The following is a 13,958-nucleotide window of genomic DNA, read 5'->3' on the forward strand; positions in this document are numbered from 1 at the left end:
GCGAGGATGTGCGCAGAGCAAGGGGTGCGTAGGGATGTCAGACAGGAGGACCGAGGTAGGCCTCGCTGTGGAGTGAAATATTTGGTGCAGTGAGCAGTGTTGAAATGAATCATCTTATCCCTGCTTGATATCAGGTGGGCCACCTGGAAAGCGTGGAATCCTGTCATCGAAACAAGTCCTTTTGTCTGCAGAAAGTGGGCTATACTTTCTGATAGTCACTGATGGGACCAGTGACTTTGGCCTCCTTTGGGGACACAGCAGACTCTCAGGGGATGTTAGGCTTCTTGTTTATTTCCCTGTCAGAGTACTTTTCCTCTTTCTTCCTTCCCCACTTTTTAAAATGAGAAGGCCCACTGCCCTCTCCAGGGCCGTTACTCCATCATTTCTGGAGCACAGGCCACACATTCCGAGGCAGCTTTTCCAGTTTCCAGAGTTGATTGTTAATGAAAAGGGCGCAACAGGCTGAAATCCGGCAGGAGCCAATGCTGCAGGGTACACCGAGGCCAGCAGACACGGGAGCAGCCAATTTTATCTGGCTGTTCTCCTTCCTCCTCCACCCTGCCCTCCTCCTTCCCCCTTCATTTTATCAGAGAGGTTTGGCTGGACTTGAAGGAGCCAAGAAGGAACTGGAGGGGTTTGAGCTTCTAACAGCCAGTGACAAGGTGTGGGAGGGCAGAGGACCCAGGCCTGGGGCATGTTCTAGTTCAATTCCGTTCTCATTGAGTATGTCTAGGAGTCTGGCTCAGTGCTAAGGCCCTGGGGTCCAATAATATCAATGGTGACAATAATAGCTAATATCACTGAGTACATGCTGTGAGTGTAGTCCTTGTTCTAAGCATTTAACATACCCAATATCAATAAACACTCCCAACAGTTCTAAGAAGTACTTGCTAGTATTATTTACATTTTACAGTTGACTAAACTGAGGCACAGAAAGGGCAAGCAACTCCCCCAGAGTCACACAGCAAGTAAGAGGCTGTGCTGAACCAGAAATCCTACTTAGGAGTGTCTGATTCTAAAACCAGACTTTTTATATCTAAAAGTCCAGGCAGAGGAAATGGGTATGTAAACCAGCAAATAAATCCATGCAGTTTGAAAATACTGTGATAAAAGTATCGAAGAGCACAGTGAGGGGCAGAGGGAGGCAAAACAGAAACCATATTTGAGTTCAATCTTGATGGATGGGTTGGAGTTTCCTGGGCAGGTAAGGCAAGAAGAAATAAAGACAGAGGTAAGGTGGGAAACAGCTGTGTGTGTGTGTGTGTGTGTGTGAGAGAGAGAGAGAGAGAGAGACCATATGGTCCAGCATTGGTGGACATCAGAGGCCTGATGGGGAATGGTACAAGCTGATGAGATGGAGGGACGTAGGCAGGGGTCCTTCAGGAAGGGTCTTGGGTACCCTACATAGGTTTTTATACCATGTCCCTTGGGAGTGATGGATTTCAAGACAATTATTATTTATGCTGTTTTTGCTCAATGGACATCTATGTGAAAGCCCAAAGTAGGAATCAGATAGCAGTGTAGTGGCGGCTTTGATGGAGGTGGTGCTGAGGACCTGTGCTCTGTGGCCTCCCCTAACCTGCCCCTATGGGCATGTGCCCAGTGCTTCCTCCCAAGGACACAGTCGAGCAGAGTGTGAACATCACCACTGGAATATCAGAGTTGGGGAGAGAAACGCATTTATAAGCATTTGGAAAACAATTTCCATGGAGGTGTGGGGGTTGAGTGGGAAGGGGCTGTGGCAGGGGACCCAGCTTGGGGTGTTTGCAGTGGTCCTGGCAAGACCAGGCTGTGGCATCATGGGTCCCCATCCTCACCGGAAGCCAGAGGTGAGCTCCGTCCATTCCGTCTGGCAGCTCAGCCAAACTGTGTAAGTCTCTTAACTTCTCCAGGCCTCTGTGTCCGAATTTTCAAGCGGTAAAATTACCCATATCTCCCCGAAAGTTTGTTGTAAGATTTAAATGAGTCAGTACATGTCAGGTACTCAAAACCTTACAGGAGCCTGGCGCATAGTAAGGGTTAATGTAAATCATTCACTGCAATCGCCCGCAATGCACTTAGGAAGTTCTGGGTTCGCTCATTTGATAATTGTGCCTCTGTCAGTGGTCTGAGTGCTGAGCCCTCACTTACATTCTAGTCGGGGAGACTGACTGACTAAATACACAGAATACACAGGGCTAGGAAGGGCACAGGATCACATGGGACCTGCTAGACCACATTTGGAATGTTGGGTTTTATTTCGGGTGAGATGGAAAGTCTAGAAGGTTTTGACCAAATACAAGTTCAGCCGCCCACTTTGGGTTCAGAGTAGCTTATGAGGTCCGAGGTCCAGGTAGGTAGTCTGTATGGAGAGGTTAATAGAAGGCAGGTTGGGCAGCCCGGGTGGCTCAGCGGTTTAGAGACCCAGGATCGAGTCCCATGTCGGGCTCCCTGCATGGAGCCTGCTTCTCCCTCTGCCTGTGTCTCTGCCCCTCTCTCTCTCTCTCTCTCTCTGTGTCTCATGAATAAATAAATAAAATCTTAAAAAAAAAAATAGAAGGCAGGTGTTCTCACCCATGGTCCTGTCTATAGGGGGCTGCCCCGGTGGGCGGGGCCAGGCTGTTCTGGTGGGCGGGGCTTCTCAGGTGGGCAGGGCCTAGCAGAACCATCCTGGTGATGTGTGGGGCCCTCAGAAAAGAAAGGCACTTTTCCCCTCAGGGTGCAGAGGTGTGTCCAGTGACAATAGCGGTGATGTCATCATCCACCTGGTCCTCCTGACCCGCAGCTCTTGGCCCCTGCTCAGTGACATCTCCGCTGTCCTCTCTCGCACCCTCTGTAGTCATAAGTGAGCTCTGGATAAACAGGGTGTTTGTGTGTTGCTGTTCCCCCCACAGTGTTTGAGAACAAAGATAAGATTGTGATCATCATGGAGTACGCAAGCAAGGGGGAGCTGTACGATTACATCAGCGAGCGGAGACGCCTCAGCGAGAGGGAGACCAGACACTTCTTCCGGCAGATTGTCTCCGCTGTGCACTATTGTCACAAGGTACGGCGAGCCCTGCCAGAGCTTTGGTCACTAACGGTTTTGATGGTGCCACGTGATTCTTTTCATAGTATACAGGTGCTGTCGGTTCATGTCGTGTGCATGGAGAATTTATGAAATAGAAAATCACCATCACTTATAATTCCAGAATCCAGGCATGACCTGTGATGGACATTTTTGTTCGTTTCTTTCCCATCTTCTTCCTCCCACTCCTAATTTATTTTTTTAAATTTGGATTTCTTATTTTGAATAGTTTTAGATGTACAGCAAAGTTTCTAAGATAGTACAGAGAGTTCCCATATGTCCCTCACTCACTGTATCCTAACAGGAACAGCTTACATTGCTGTAGTATGTTTTTCGAAACTGAGACACCAACATTTGGGCACTGTTATTAACAAAACTCCAGATTTTATTTAGATTTCCCCTGTTTCTCCACCAATGACCCTTCTCTATTTCAGGATCCACAGTACCTCAGTGCATGTATTTTTACATTTGTGCCTTGCCTTTTCACTTAGTATTTTAATCAGAACATGCTTCTGTGTTACTAAAAATTCTAAAATTTCTCTGTAAAATTCTCTGTACTAAAAATTCTCTGTAATTATTGTGATTGTTGGACACTAAGGCTGGTTCCTATTTCTGTTTAATATATATGGTGATCCACATCTTTATATATTAACCTTTTCCTCTCATTTGAATGATTGACTGAGGGAAATTCCAGAAGTGGAGTTACTGGTTGTGAACTTTCCTATGCTCTTGGTATCTTTCCTTGCATAGGTTATATCCACATAGGTTACATACCTACACATACATTTTATTGCAACACACCTAACACGATGTGCTCATAATAGAGCCTGATAGGCTGCCCTTTGTCTCTGGAAAAGGAAATGAAGTACACTGGTAATTCCAAGACGTATTTCAGCCATCATTGTCATTAATCATGTTAGTCATGATTCCCATTGTACTTGTACTTTCCCTCAGAATGGTCACACCTGGAAGTGTCTTTCACTTTGAGTGACTTGAATCCCACATAGCATCCAAAATAGAGTCAGCTTCTTCATTCAATGGTTGCAGCCTGGAGTCTCCTGGTTTGTTAAATATTCTGGTTAATTGAGAGTGGCTCCGTAAGTTACTGGAAGATATTCAAATCTAAAATCCTTAATCCATGAGAACACTTTTGGAGTTACCTTTGCGGGCTCAAAAGGCACTGATTACTTAGGTCAATGCAGTATTTTGTACCTTATCATCAGGCATCAGCGTAAAGTACTACAGATCATATTTTCATTATATGAGGTGTGTGAATACTTGAGATTTTGTATGAGCAAGGCTTTAGCAGATTCATTCCATCTTACTCTGAAAACTAGGAATGTAATAACATAAACTAAAAACTGCCCCCAATCTTTAAAACTAGAAGGAATTGGGGATCTTAGATTCTATATCTTTCTTCTGGGAGCCTTGGTTTGTGTCTTTCTGAATTCAAAAACATCCTTGAAGGTTTGCGTTAGAAAAAGAGTAGCAGAAATAGAGCTTTCATTTCTTCAGCCGGTGCTTTTGGAGATAGTAGGAATTGTCACATGGAAAGGAAAACAAACAATAAAGCACCAACTATAAACACGCAGATTCTGAACTAAAAATCTTGATTGAAAGACAGGGATGTTCTAACCAGTTGGTTTGCTTAAAAGAGCAGCTTCTGTTGCAAATGTTCTTTATGTGGAATGATAAGAAAACTTACTCCCTGCTGTTTGCGCAGCTCAATGTGGCTGGTTCTTTGGGTTCTACCCCTGTCCATGTCCAACCCCCACCTCCCCCGCTGCAAAGATCACTGGGTTTTATAAAGAATGGTGCACACCAGTTGTTCCTGTGGTATAGACCTCACAGCCTGTTGGTTCATGACTCCTTTTCAGCCTCAGCAGCAGGCTGCTGGCCTGTCAGTGCAGGTCAGCTCCCAGATTTGCTGGAGTTTGCTTGAATGGACAGGTCACAGGGGTCGGCAGCCACCGGCTGGGGTCAGCCCAGTGGCTAGGTCTCTTTGGCCCCTTCCACCTTCCTCCCCCCCCTCCCCCCCGGGAGTCCAGCTGAGCAGAGAAGGACTTGCAGAACCTTCCCTTCCAGCTAGCCGCTCAGCAAATGCCCATGGGGCTTCTTGTTACCTTCTGGACAGATCTGGATTAACTTCATGGGTCTGAATAATAGATTGAGTGAGCCTTGCAGGGGACAGTCAGGCAGACAGACAAGCGAGGCCTATGAGCCCCACATTCTGAATCTCCAGCAGAGAAATCTGCTTCTTCCCTGGGAAGCACAGCTCACAGACAGACATTGTTTGCCGCCGCCTGCGACTCTAGTGCGTTCACACAGTGGAATTACATTCCGACAAAGAATCCCCCTGCTGTTTTACAGGCTCTGGGGGAGAATGGATTCCAGTCATTTTTCCCTTAACCACACAGCAAGTGACTAATGCTCCCCTGTCGCTGGTCGCTGGCTGGCAGGGAGCTTCATGACAGTGACAGAAGCCCTGAAGGATGGAGGCAGAGACCACCGGGCTGGCACATTTCTTTAATCTGTCAGATACTTCCCTTTGCTCACCCTCCCGCTCCTTCTGTCTTCTCATTTCAGAATGGTGTGGTCCACCGGGATCTGAAGCTGGAAAACATCCTGCTGGATGACAACTGCAATATTAAGGTAAAGCTCTGGCCTGGTTGATGGATGCACAGGGCCTGGGGGACCGCAGCTGGGGGCCAGGGGGGAGGGAGGCATGCTGCAGGAGCCTCGGGCTGCCAGTCGTGTGGCCACGTCCTGCCCTGGCAGGCAGTGCAGGGAGTCACCCCAGTTTAGGTCCAACACATAAGTTTTACCAGTGTTGATCGACCTCCAGTTACGTGCTGGACATCGATCTTCACGCTGGCATAAAAAGGTGATTAAAATACTGTCCTCAGGAAGCCTGGAGTCTACAATGACCACCAGAAAAATACTTAACAACAATAACATACTGCCTGTATAGTTCATGTCACGTCTGCCTGGTATCACTTACATTGAATCCTCACCACCCTGTGAGGTGGGCACTGTTATTTGCATCATTCTGCAGATAGGGAAAGCCAGGCACAGAGAAGTTAAGTAACCAACCCGAGGTAACACAACGGTAAGTAGTGGACTTGGGGTTTGAGCCCATGTGGTTGAGTTGCCAGCAGGGCCCCAGGTTGGGTAAGAGTTGGAGCCTTCTCCCTGCCACTCTTCTGTCACTGCCATGCCATGCCTCGTACTTCTCCCTCCCAGCCCTCCTGTCCCCCAAACCAGCCGTGGAACTGGGAGGCTGACTCTGGTGGCCTGAGCTGCTGGGAAGGAGCATGCCATCCAGTGACGGGCTTTACTTCCATACAGTGTTTTTGCTGGCTGCCGCTGGAGTTGAAGCAAGCTCTCCTGGCCCTCAGGGTTCAAGTGCCTCCTGCGGAGTGCTCTGAATGTCCTTTTGATCACGTCTGCAAAATAAGCAAATACGGTTTCAAAATAAACGGAGCTCGCCGCATGGGTTTCATTATGAAATGGCCTCAGTCCTCCCGACACCGGGGGATCCCTCTAATTGGCCGCTGGTGACGTGAGCACTTCATCCTTGGTCCCCAGACAAAGCATGGGAATGACCTCTCACTGTCCCCTTTTCTGGTTGCTGTGGTCCTCGGTGGGGGTGCAGCATAGGGACTGCCTCCTTGCTTGGCGTTCCCATTCTGTTTGCAGATCATGGCACAACCGTGAATTACCAGTGTCCTTTGAGAGGATCCTTGAAGTCATGTCAGGATGACCTCACGTTTTTGCCAGTAGTTGACCGTGGCTGTTTATTTCTGTGTTAGGCCATAAGATGAGGAGGAAACAATTGGTCAAAGTGGTTCTTTCCAGAATCAGGAAGGAGGATCTCAAAGTTTCTCCCTTTCTGGATTATTCTAGCGGAAGCACTGGCTGTGCAGTCAGAAAATCCCCTCCTGTGTGGCTTTCCAGCTGCTTGCCTTTGGGAAAGCATCTTCATCTTGTTTCTGTGACTATAAATTAGGGGTAACAGTAATGCTCACAGGCTTGTTTTCAGGACTAAGATACCTCGTGTTTAGCTTCATACACTGCTGAGCACTGTGCAGTGAGTCAAGAGCGGTGGCTTTGGAGCTGGGTAGCCTGCAGTTTGAATTTGAATGACGACCCTGTCCCTGACTAATGGCAGCATTTTGGAAAAATTACTCCCCTGACCTTCAGTTTTCCTGCCTGTCCGGTAGAGATGCTGGTTCTGCCTCTGCGGGTTGTTGTCTCTTTGTTCATTCTTTTCAGCGAGCATTTCCTGAGCAGTTACTGTGTGCCGTGCCCCGTGCCTGGGGAGTCAAGGCAAACAGGAGGATTTTAGACAATACCGGGAGCACTTAGCGCTCAACTCTTAGCATCCAAGGCGCCTGCGCACATAGTTGGTCATCGGAGAGGACACTGAATTAGGGAGTCAGCTGCTGTGCAGGTGCCTGGGCCCTAGAGAGTGGTGGCCAGGCCCTGGCTAGAGAACTGGGTTCTGGTGTGAGGGGCACATTTCTAAGGGTTTGTGTCATCCACCCTGGTAACTTTCTCTGCAGATTCTTCCTGCCACCTGCCCCCGGAGCTCTCAGAATGAAATGTAGTCTTTACAAGGCCTGGAATTTGAGCCTCTGGCCTGGGATTGGGTTCTGTGGGACAGTGTGACCTCTTGGTCCCCTGATGTAGTCCCAGAAGTGATAAGGCACATAGCTTCCTATGGAGTCATAGAATTTCCCAATGGAGGAGAAGAATAGTTAGAATTCTGAAAGCAATTGTGCTGGGAACAATGGGGCAGGAGCCTGGGGGAATGGCTCGTTTGCATGAGCAATGGAACTGTGGTGTTGGGCTTGTAGCTCCCGGGACTCACACTTTGATCTGCACTCCCACCCACTGTATAGGTAAATAGCAGACACGCAGAACATTATAAAGATTGAACTTTCCATCACACTTTTTTCTCTCCTTGTCTTCTCCTTAAGAATCTCTCCTCCTGGCATTTCCTGGGGTGAAAAGCAGGTGCACAAGCCCACACACACCCGAACAGAAACCAAACCTTTCCCTTCCCCGACACATTCTTCCTTCTGCTTGTTCAGGATGCTGCTAGGATCTAAGAATCCTAGAGCGTGAAAAACATTGAGGGTCATCTTCGAACGCCCTTGTTTGAATGATGAAGGCCCAATAGGTCTAGGTGACGTGCCCAAGATCACACGCGGTAAATCAGTGTGGGCTTCCTATGTCTCCGTTTCCTTGGAGTGTGGCCCAGTGCTCGCCACACAGTAGGTCCCCTTAAATTGTTTGGGTTTGGGGTGAAGGGATGACAGCCAGGATAAGAACTCCCATGACTGACTTCTGGACAAATTCTCTTTCATCATCTCACACGCACTTCCAACAGTTTTTAAAAATGCATTTCAGCTGATGTTGATTTATCTTCCGACTGTATCTGCCGCGCTCTTCCTGACTCAGCATTTTGCTGGAAACATATTTAGAAAGGGCACTGGTGGCAAAGGCAGCAGACACATGGCCACATGCTGGGCTCCATATCCAGAAAAGCACATGGCATTAGCATCTGACCCTGGGAGAGAAAGCTGAGGGATTATGAGCAGCCAGGTCCCTCTTGGAGCCCCCTCTGGTGCCTCCCTAGGTACCTGTGATTCCAGCTTCCGTATCCCAAGGTGGGGGGCTTTTGCCCAGGAAGGCTATAAAAATGCTACTGGTTTAAACTTGTCACATGTCACTGTGTGAGCCATGGAGCTCGTTCCTCCCCTCTTCTCTGCCTGATGTTGATTTGCAAAGAGCACATCTGGCATTGGAAATTATTTATCTGGGCAGCGCGAGAGGGCGTGGCTTCTAAAAATATTCACATAGTCTGCTGGCAGAAAAAATGAGAGCAATGTGCTTCTTTGGGTTGCATTCCGTACTTCGGAGAAGCCTGCTAAAGCCTCTGTGGAGTAAGCCTATGTCTACTAAAATAGACACCCAGCATAGCATGAATTTGCAATTAATAAAAATGGGCCAGATTCACATCCCACTCTCTGGGAGAATGGAATGCCGGCAATTCCCATAGAAGGGTCCTGTAAAATTGTCTAACAATAAGAAGAGGTCCAAACACTAGGGTCAGCTCGCCTCCTCAAAGAGGGCTGGGAATTTGGTGAGCTCCCAGGGCTCAGAGTAGAGGGGCATAGGGGAAATGGCCTGTCGCCCCTGATGACAATGGAAATGCTGCTGCTGCGGACAAGAAAAGAAGCTTTGAATGCCCAGGGCTAAGATGAGCTAGAAATCTCTGAGGCTTAACAAGGCCAAATGGGGCGGCTTGGGGATATGGCCTCTGGGCTTTGATTATATGAATGTGAGAACTCTGCATTCGTGCATTAGTTAATCCATTGGTTTGTTCATCCATTTATGGTTGTGTGTGTGTATACGTGAGTATCCTCTGCACGCCTGCTCTCACTCGTCTATTTCTGCACCTATGCAGCCCGGTCTCCTGAGGGCAGTACCTACTGGGCTACGGACGTTTACTAAGTTCCCACTGTGCATCTGGCCCTGTGCTGGATGCTGAGACTTAACAGCGAACCAGACGGCCAGGTGCTTGTCCTCTGGAACTCGGAATCTCACGGTTGTGGTGCTGGCAGTAACAAGGAACCAGGAAAGGGATACAGAGGTGAATGCAGAAGACAAGGTGCCTGCCCTGGTGGACTTTGAATTCCAGTTGGGGACACAAGCAGCAAACAAATAAATACAGAACATAATTGTCTGGTGGTGAAGACAATCCATGCAGAGTGAGGATGGAGGGAGGCTGCAGGTGCCGTTTTAGCCAGGGTGGTCAGAGAAAGACAACTTGTGTAGGACTCAGTCCTCAAACCCATGGAGCTCTCTCTGGCTTTGTGGCTTTTGCACACATGGTTCCCTGTGCTTGGTGCACTCTTCCCACTGCTCTTCGCCTGGCCCTCCTTTCAGTCTCAGCTTGACTGCTTCTTCTTCCAGGAAGCCTTCACTGATCCTCCTTTCTTGGCGGGGCCAGTGGCCCTGCTATGTGCCTCATAGTGCCCTGTGTTATGTGTTCTGGAAGCGGTGGGTCTGTTAGCTATAAATGGACCAACAATGCCTTTGCTGAGGCAGTGGTGATTGAACTAGGTTTTGAAGGATGGGTGGGAGTTTGATAGAAATGTGCTGACAGCCTTCTACAGGGAAGGAGCAGCAAGCACGGGAATAGGACACGGAGGCAAAAAGGAAGTAACCCTCACTGAGCCTCTGCAGACAGCCTGAGCCCCATGCGGACCTTCTCCATGCCTTCTACCATTTGGCTCTCAGAATTTCCCCACTGCGGTGGGTCTGATTATCCCCATTTTATGGATGGGGAGGTTCCCGCAGCTAATATTAGCAACAGGCCTGGCTGCAAACCTAAGGCCATTCGACTAAGAAGGCCAGGTGTCTTATCAATTCTACCCTCTACCCCTACCATCCACATTTGCCCCAAACCTAAGAGAACATCACACAAGGACACTTTTTTGGTTCTTGCTTCAGTCTAAGCTGTAGGCAGCTTGTAGACAGCTGTTCCTGGAAGGGACTCTCCAAGTGCTGATGGTGGCTGATGGCCAGGCGGCTTGGGCCGCAGTGGCCAGAGCACCCACATAGGGATGCCTGTGTCGAATGTGTGGTGAGTCGTGACGGATTGCTCGTTAGCATCCCCTGAGAGGCTGCATTTTGGAGGTGCCCTCAGTTAAGAGCTTCCCCAGATTGTTCGGGGCGGTCATTTCCCAGCTGGTGCTAAAGCTGCTGGTCTGTCACCACCTAAGTTCAGTGCTGGTAAGAGATAGGGCTGGGATTTGAACCCAAGCCCTCAAACTGGCATCCTTTACTTGTCCCGTTGTGCAGGGCAGCCTCTCACTCTGGGCATGCCTATTCCAGAAGTGGGAGATGATAATTTCCCTGGGCTTTGGTGGGCATTGGCTCTTAACAGACAATTGTTCAGCAGACCAATTGCCGGCTGTGCCATGACTGCTGTACTCTAGAGTTGCCAGGACTAGGACTATTTCAAGGGCTTTTTGTGCCTGTTCTTTGGTCCCCACACAGCTTCCTGAAGTGGGTTCTATTATTATTCCCACTTGGCAGATGGGGAGACTGAGTCACTTACAGAGCCTGCCCATCACCCAGGAGGGCCGGGTCCAAGGCTAGCCCCCGGTCTTCCAATCTGTTCAGTCCATGGCACTTCCTCTCAGACACTGCAAATGACCATCAGCCCATCGCTTATATTATCGACCTCATCAGTATTTTCAGCGTTTACCCACCAGTAAGCAGGTACTTCCTTTTTCATCGGCGAACTCACAGTGATTATCCACAGAGATCTGAGGTTAACCCCCCCACCCACCCCCTCCCCGCCCCTTGCAGGTACCTCGTGTAAGTGCACCTGTGGAGTATTTACCCTTTCGCACCTGCCTGGCTTCACTCAGCTCAGCGTCTTCATGGTGCATGGAGGTTGCAGTGAGGCTGTTTATAAATGTAGATAATCACTTCCTACCTCATCTTTCTAACTCTGAATTTTATCCAGCGGGGCACACCTCTAGAACAGCTTGGTGATGACAAAAAACTCCCCCAAATTAAGGACCTGAATGTTGGCTTCTCCCATTCCTTTCCAGAGCCCAAGCTATGTGGGATACCAGCCCAGCATGGGGACATGATTTTGAGCCTGTACAGGGCAGGTAGACAACCCCATCACCAGCAAAAATGCAGAGTAGTTGTCTTTCTGAAGAGGTTACCCATGTGTCAGCAAAGTACAATTTTAATTGTTATTTTTGTTTTGTTATCACTGTTTCCCAAAATTTCAGCTTTTTCAATTTTTTTTTCTTTCACTGTTTTCTTGGCTTTTGCCTTTGGCCTCATATCTTTTACTTAATATTTTTATGTAGTTCAGTTTCCTTCTGTAAAGTCTATTTATTTGAGAAAGAAGCCTGAAGTAATTACCTGAAATGGAAAATCAGTGTTGCTTTAAGTATCGTGAAAGTTGATAAAGCTACTATACGGATTTAAGGGTGGGAAGCAAATATATCTTGAGGCCCAACTCTGTGCCAATGACGGTTGTAAGCATTTGACATACTTCTCATCATTTACTTTTTGCAGCAACACTGTGGAGGTCACTGCTGTTCTTACTTCCACTTTACAGATAAGAAACTGAGGTTTTGAGAAGTTTTATAACCAGTGGCCATTTCCGCTCTTATAGTCGATAGAATTTCCATAGGGTGTGAAATCTAAGAGCTGCAGCTCCAGTGTAGGTGGTTCAAGGTTTGAGAACTGTGATGCGTGCGTGCATGTGTGCGAGTGTGTGTGTGTGTTGATTAATATTTCTTTTCCGTTGAAGTGCCAAGAACACGGACTAATCTACATTTCTATTAATCTTCTGTCAGCTGCAATGACAGTTTTACTGGGAGAGGCTGATAAACATCAGTCTGTGGGGATGGGAGTGGGCCTTAACATAAACACACTTCTCAGGCCGGCTGCACGGAGAGCGAGGGCGCCCAGACGGGGAGCACTCCGCTGTGTGTGCGTGTGTGCATGCAGGGATCTGCACGCTGTGGCGGTAGATCCGCATGCGCGCGTGAGTGTGTGTGTGTCTGTGTGTGTGTGTGTGTGTGTGTGTGTGTGTGTGTGTATTTGGAAGCCGCAGACATCGAGGGGTGGGAAGGGGATTATTTTCCTCGGGACGCACACTGTGCAGTGTCTGGGCGTCGCCTTGGCTGCGGTTGCCGAGGATGAAGCCCTGGGACTTCGGGACATGCTCTGGGGCTGTGGCCGTTCCCTTCCTTTTCTGATGGACAGGGCACACTTCATAAGCTTCCAACCAACTTCCTGCAAGCGAATGAGAGGCCTTGATAAGAAAGTGGAATTCAGGGCAATTAAATGCAATCTGAGTCCAGAGAATGCGTTTTCTGAGGGCGGTTATACACCAGCTGCTTTCAATGGCATTCCATTCATTCATTCAGGGGCGACTTTTTAGAAAATAGGCTTATTCTGGGGCTGCATTCAAAACAGAGCCTCAGCGCCATTGGGGCTGGGCTGCACTCTGGGCATGTGAATCGCTCAGCCGCAAATGGAAATCAGCTTGGGGAATGGCAGAAGCCCGGTGGCTCGGAAGGCTGGAGGGAAGCTTGCAGGTCACCTGGGGCAGTGCTGTGTGCCCGGTGCACGGGAGCTTTGCAGGCCCGGCCTTACATGGCCTTACATAGCCGCCTCCTAGTCCGCTCTCCTGACATGCGTCACCACATCTCCCTAAACCTCACTTTCCTGATCGGCTTAAAACATTGTGGCAAAATAGCCGTAACATGAAATTTGCCCTCCTAACCATTTTTAGCTGTACAGTTCAGTGGCTTGAAGTACACTCGCTTTGTTGTGTAAATGGGCTTTAGGTGGGGTTAGATTAGAGAGGGTGAAGTGCTCAGAACAGTGCCTAGTACTTGGAGGTGGTTCAGTAAAGACGTGGTGACTAAGTTTCTTCTTCTTCTGTATTTTCTCTTTCTTTCTTTTTCTTCCTTCCTTCCTTCCTTTCTTTCTTTCTTTCTTTCTTTCTTTCTTTCTTTCTTTCTTTCTTTCTTTCTTTCTTTCTTTCTTTCTTCTTCATGAGAGACACACACAGAGAGAGGCAGAGACACAGGCAGAGGGAGAAGCAGGTTCCATGCAGGGAGCCCAACGTGGGACTCAATCCCAGGTCTCTAGGATCACACCCTGGGCCGAAGGCAGCGCTAAACTGCTGAGCCACCAGGGCTGCCCTTCTTCTGCATTTTCTATTAACCGTCTTGTGCTTTTCAAAGTATTTGCCTATTTACGTGAAAAGTATTGGGGGGGCAGGTGCTAAGCAGTGGATGACACAAAGATGAGGGAAAATGTGGCACATGCCACTTGCCTCATGGGACTCAGAGTC

At 48.5% G+C, this 13,958-nt stretch overlaps 1 protein-coding gene across 2 annotated transcripts in view; it reads left to right on the forward strand.

Annotated features, from left to right (window-relative positions):
* NUAK1 (NUAK family kinase 1) overlaps positions 1-13,958 on the forward strand; it is a 73,551-nt gene that overhangs the window by 49,962 nt on the left and 9,631 nt on the right. For both annotated transcript variants that reach the window (XM_025462066.3, XM_025462056.3), the window contains exons 3-4: positions 2,874-3,025; positions 5,633-5,698. In XM_025462066.3, the coding sequence (XP_025317851.1) occupies positions 2,874-3,025; positions 5,633-5,698 (218 nt within the window). The remainder of the gene's footprint in view (positions 1-2,873; positions 3,026-5,632; positions 5,699-13,958) is intronic.

This window comes from Canis lupus, chromosome 10 (assembly GCF_003254725.2).
Source record: "Canis lupus dingo isolate Sandy chromosome 10, ASM325472v2, whole genome shotgun sequence".
Classification (NCBI taxonomy): domain Eukaryota; kingdom Metazoa; phylum Chordata; class Mammalia; order Carnivora; family Canidae; genus Canis; species Canis lupus.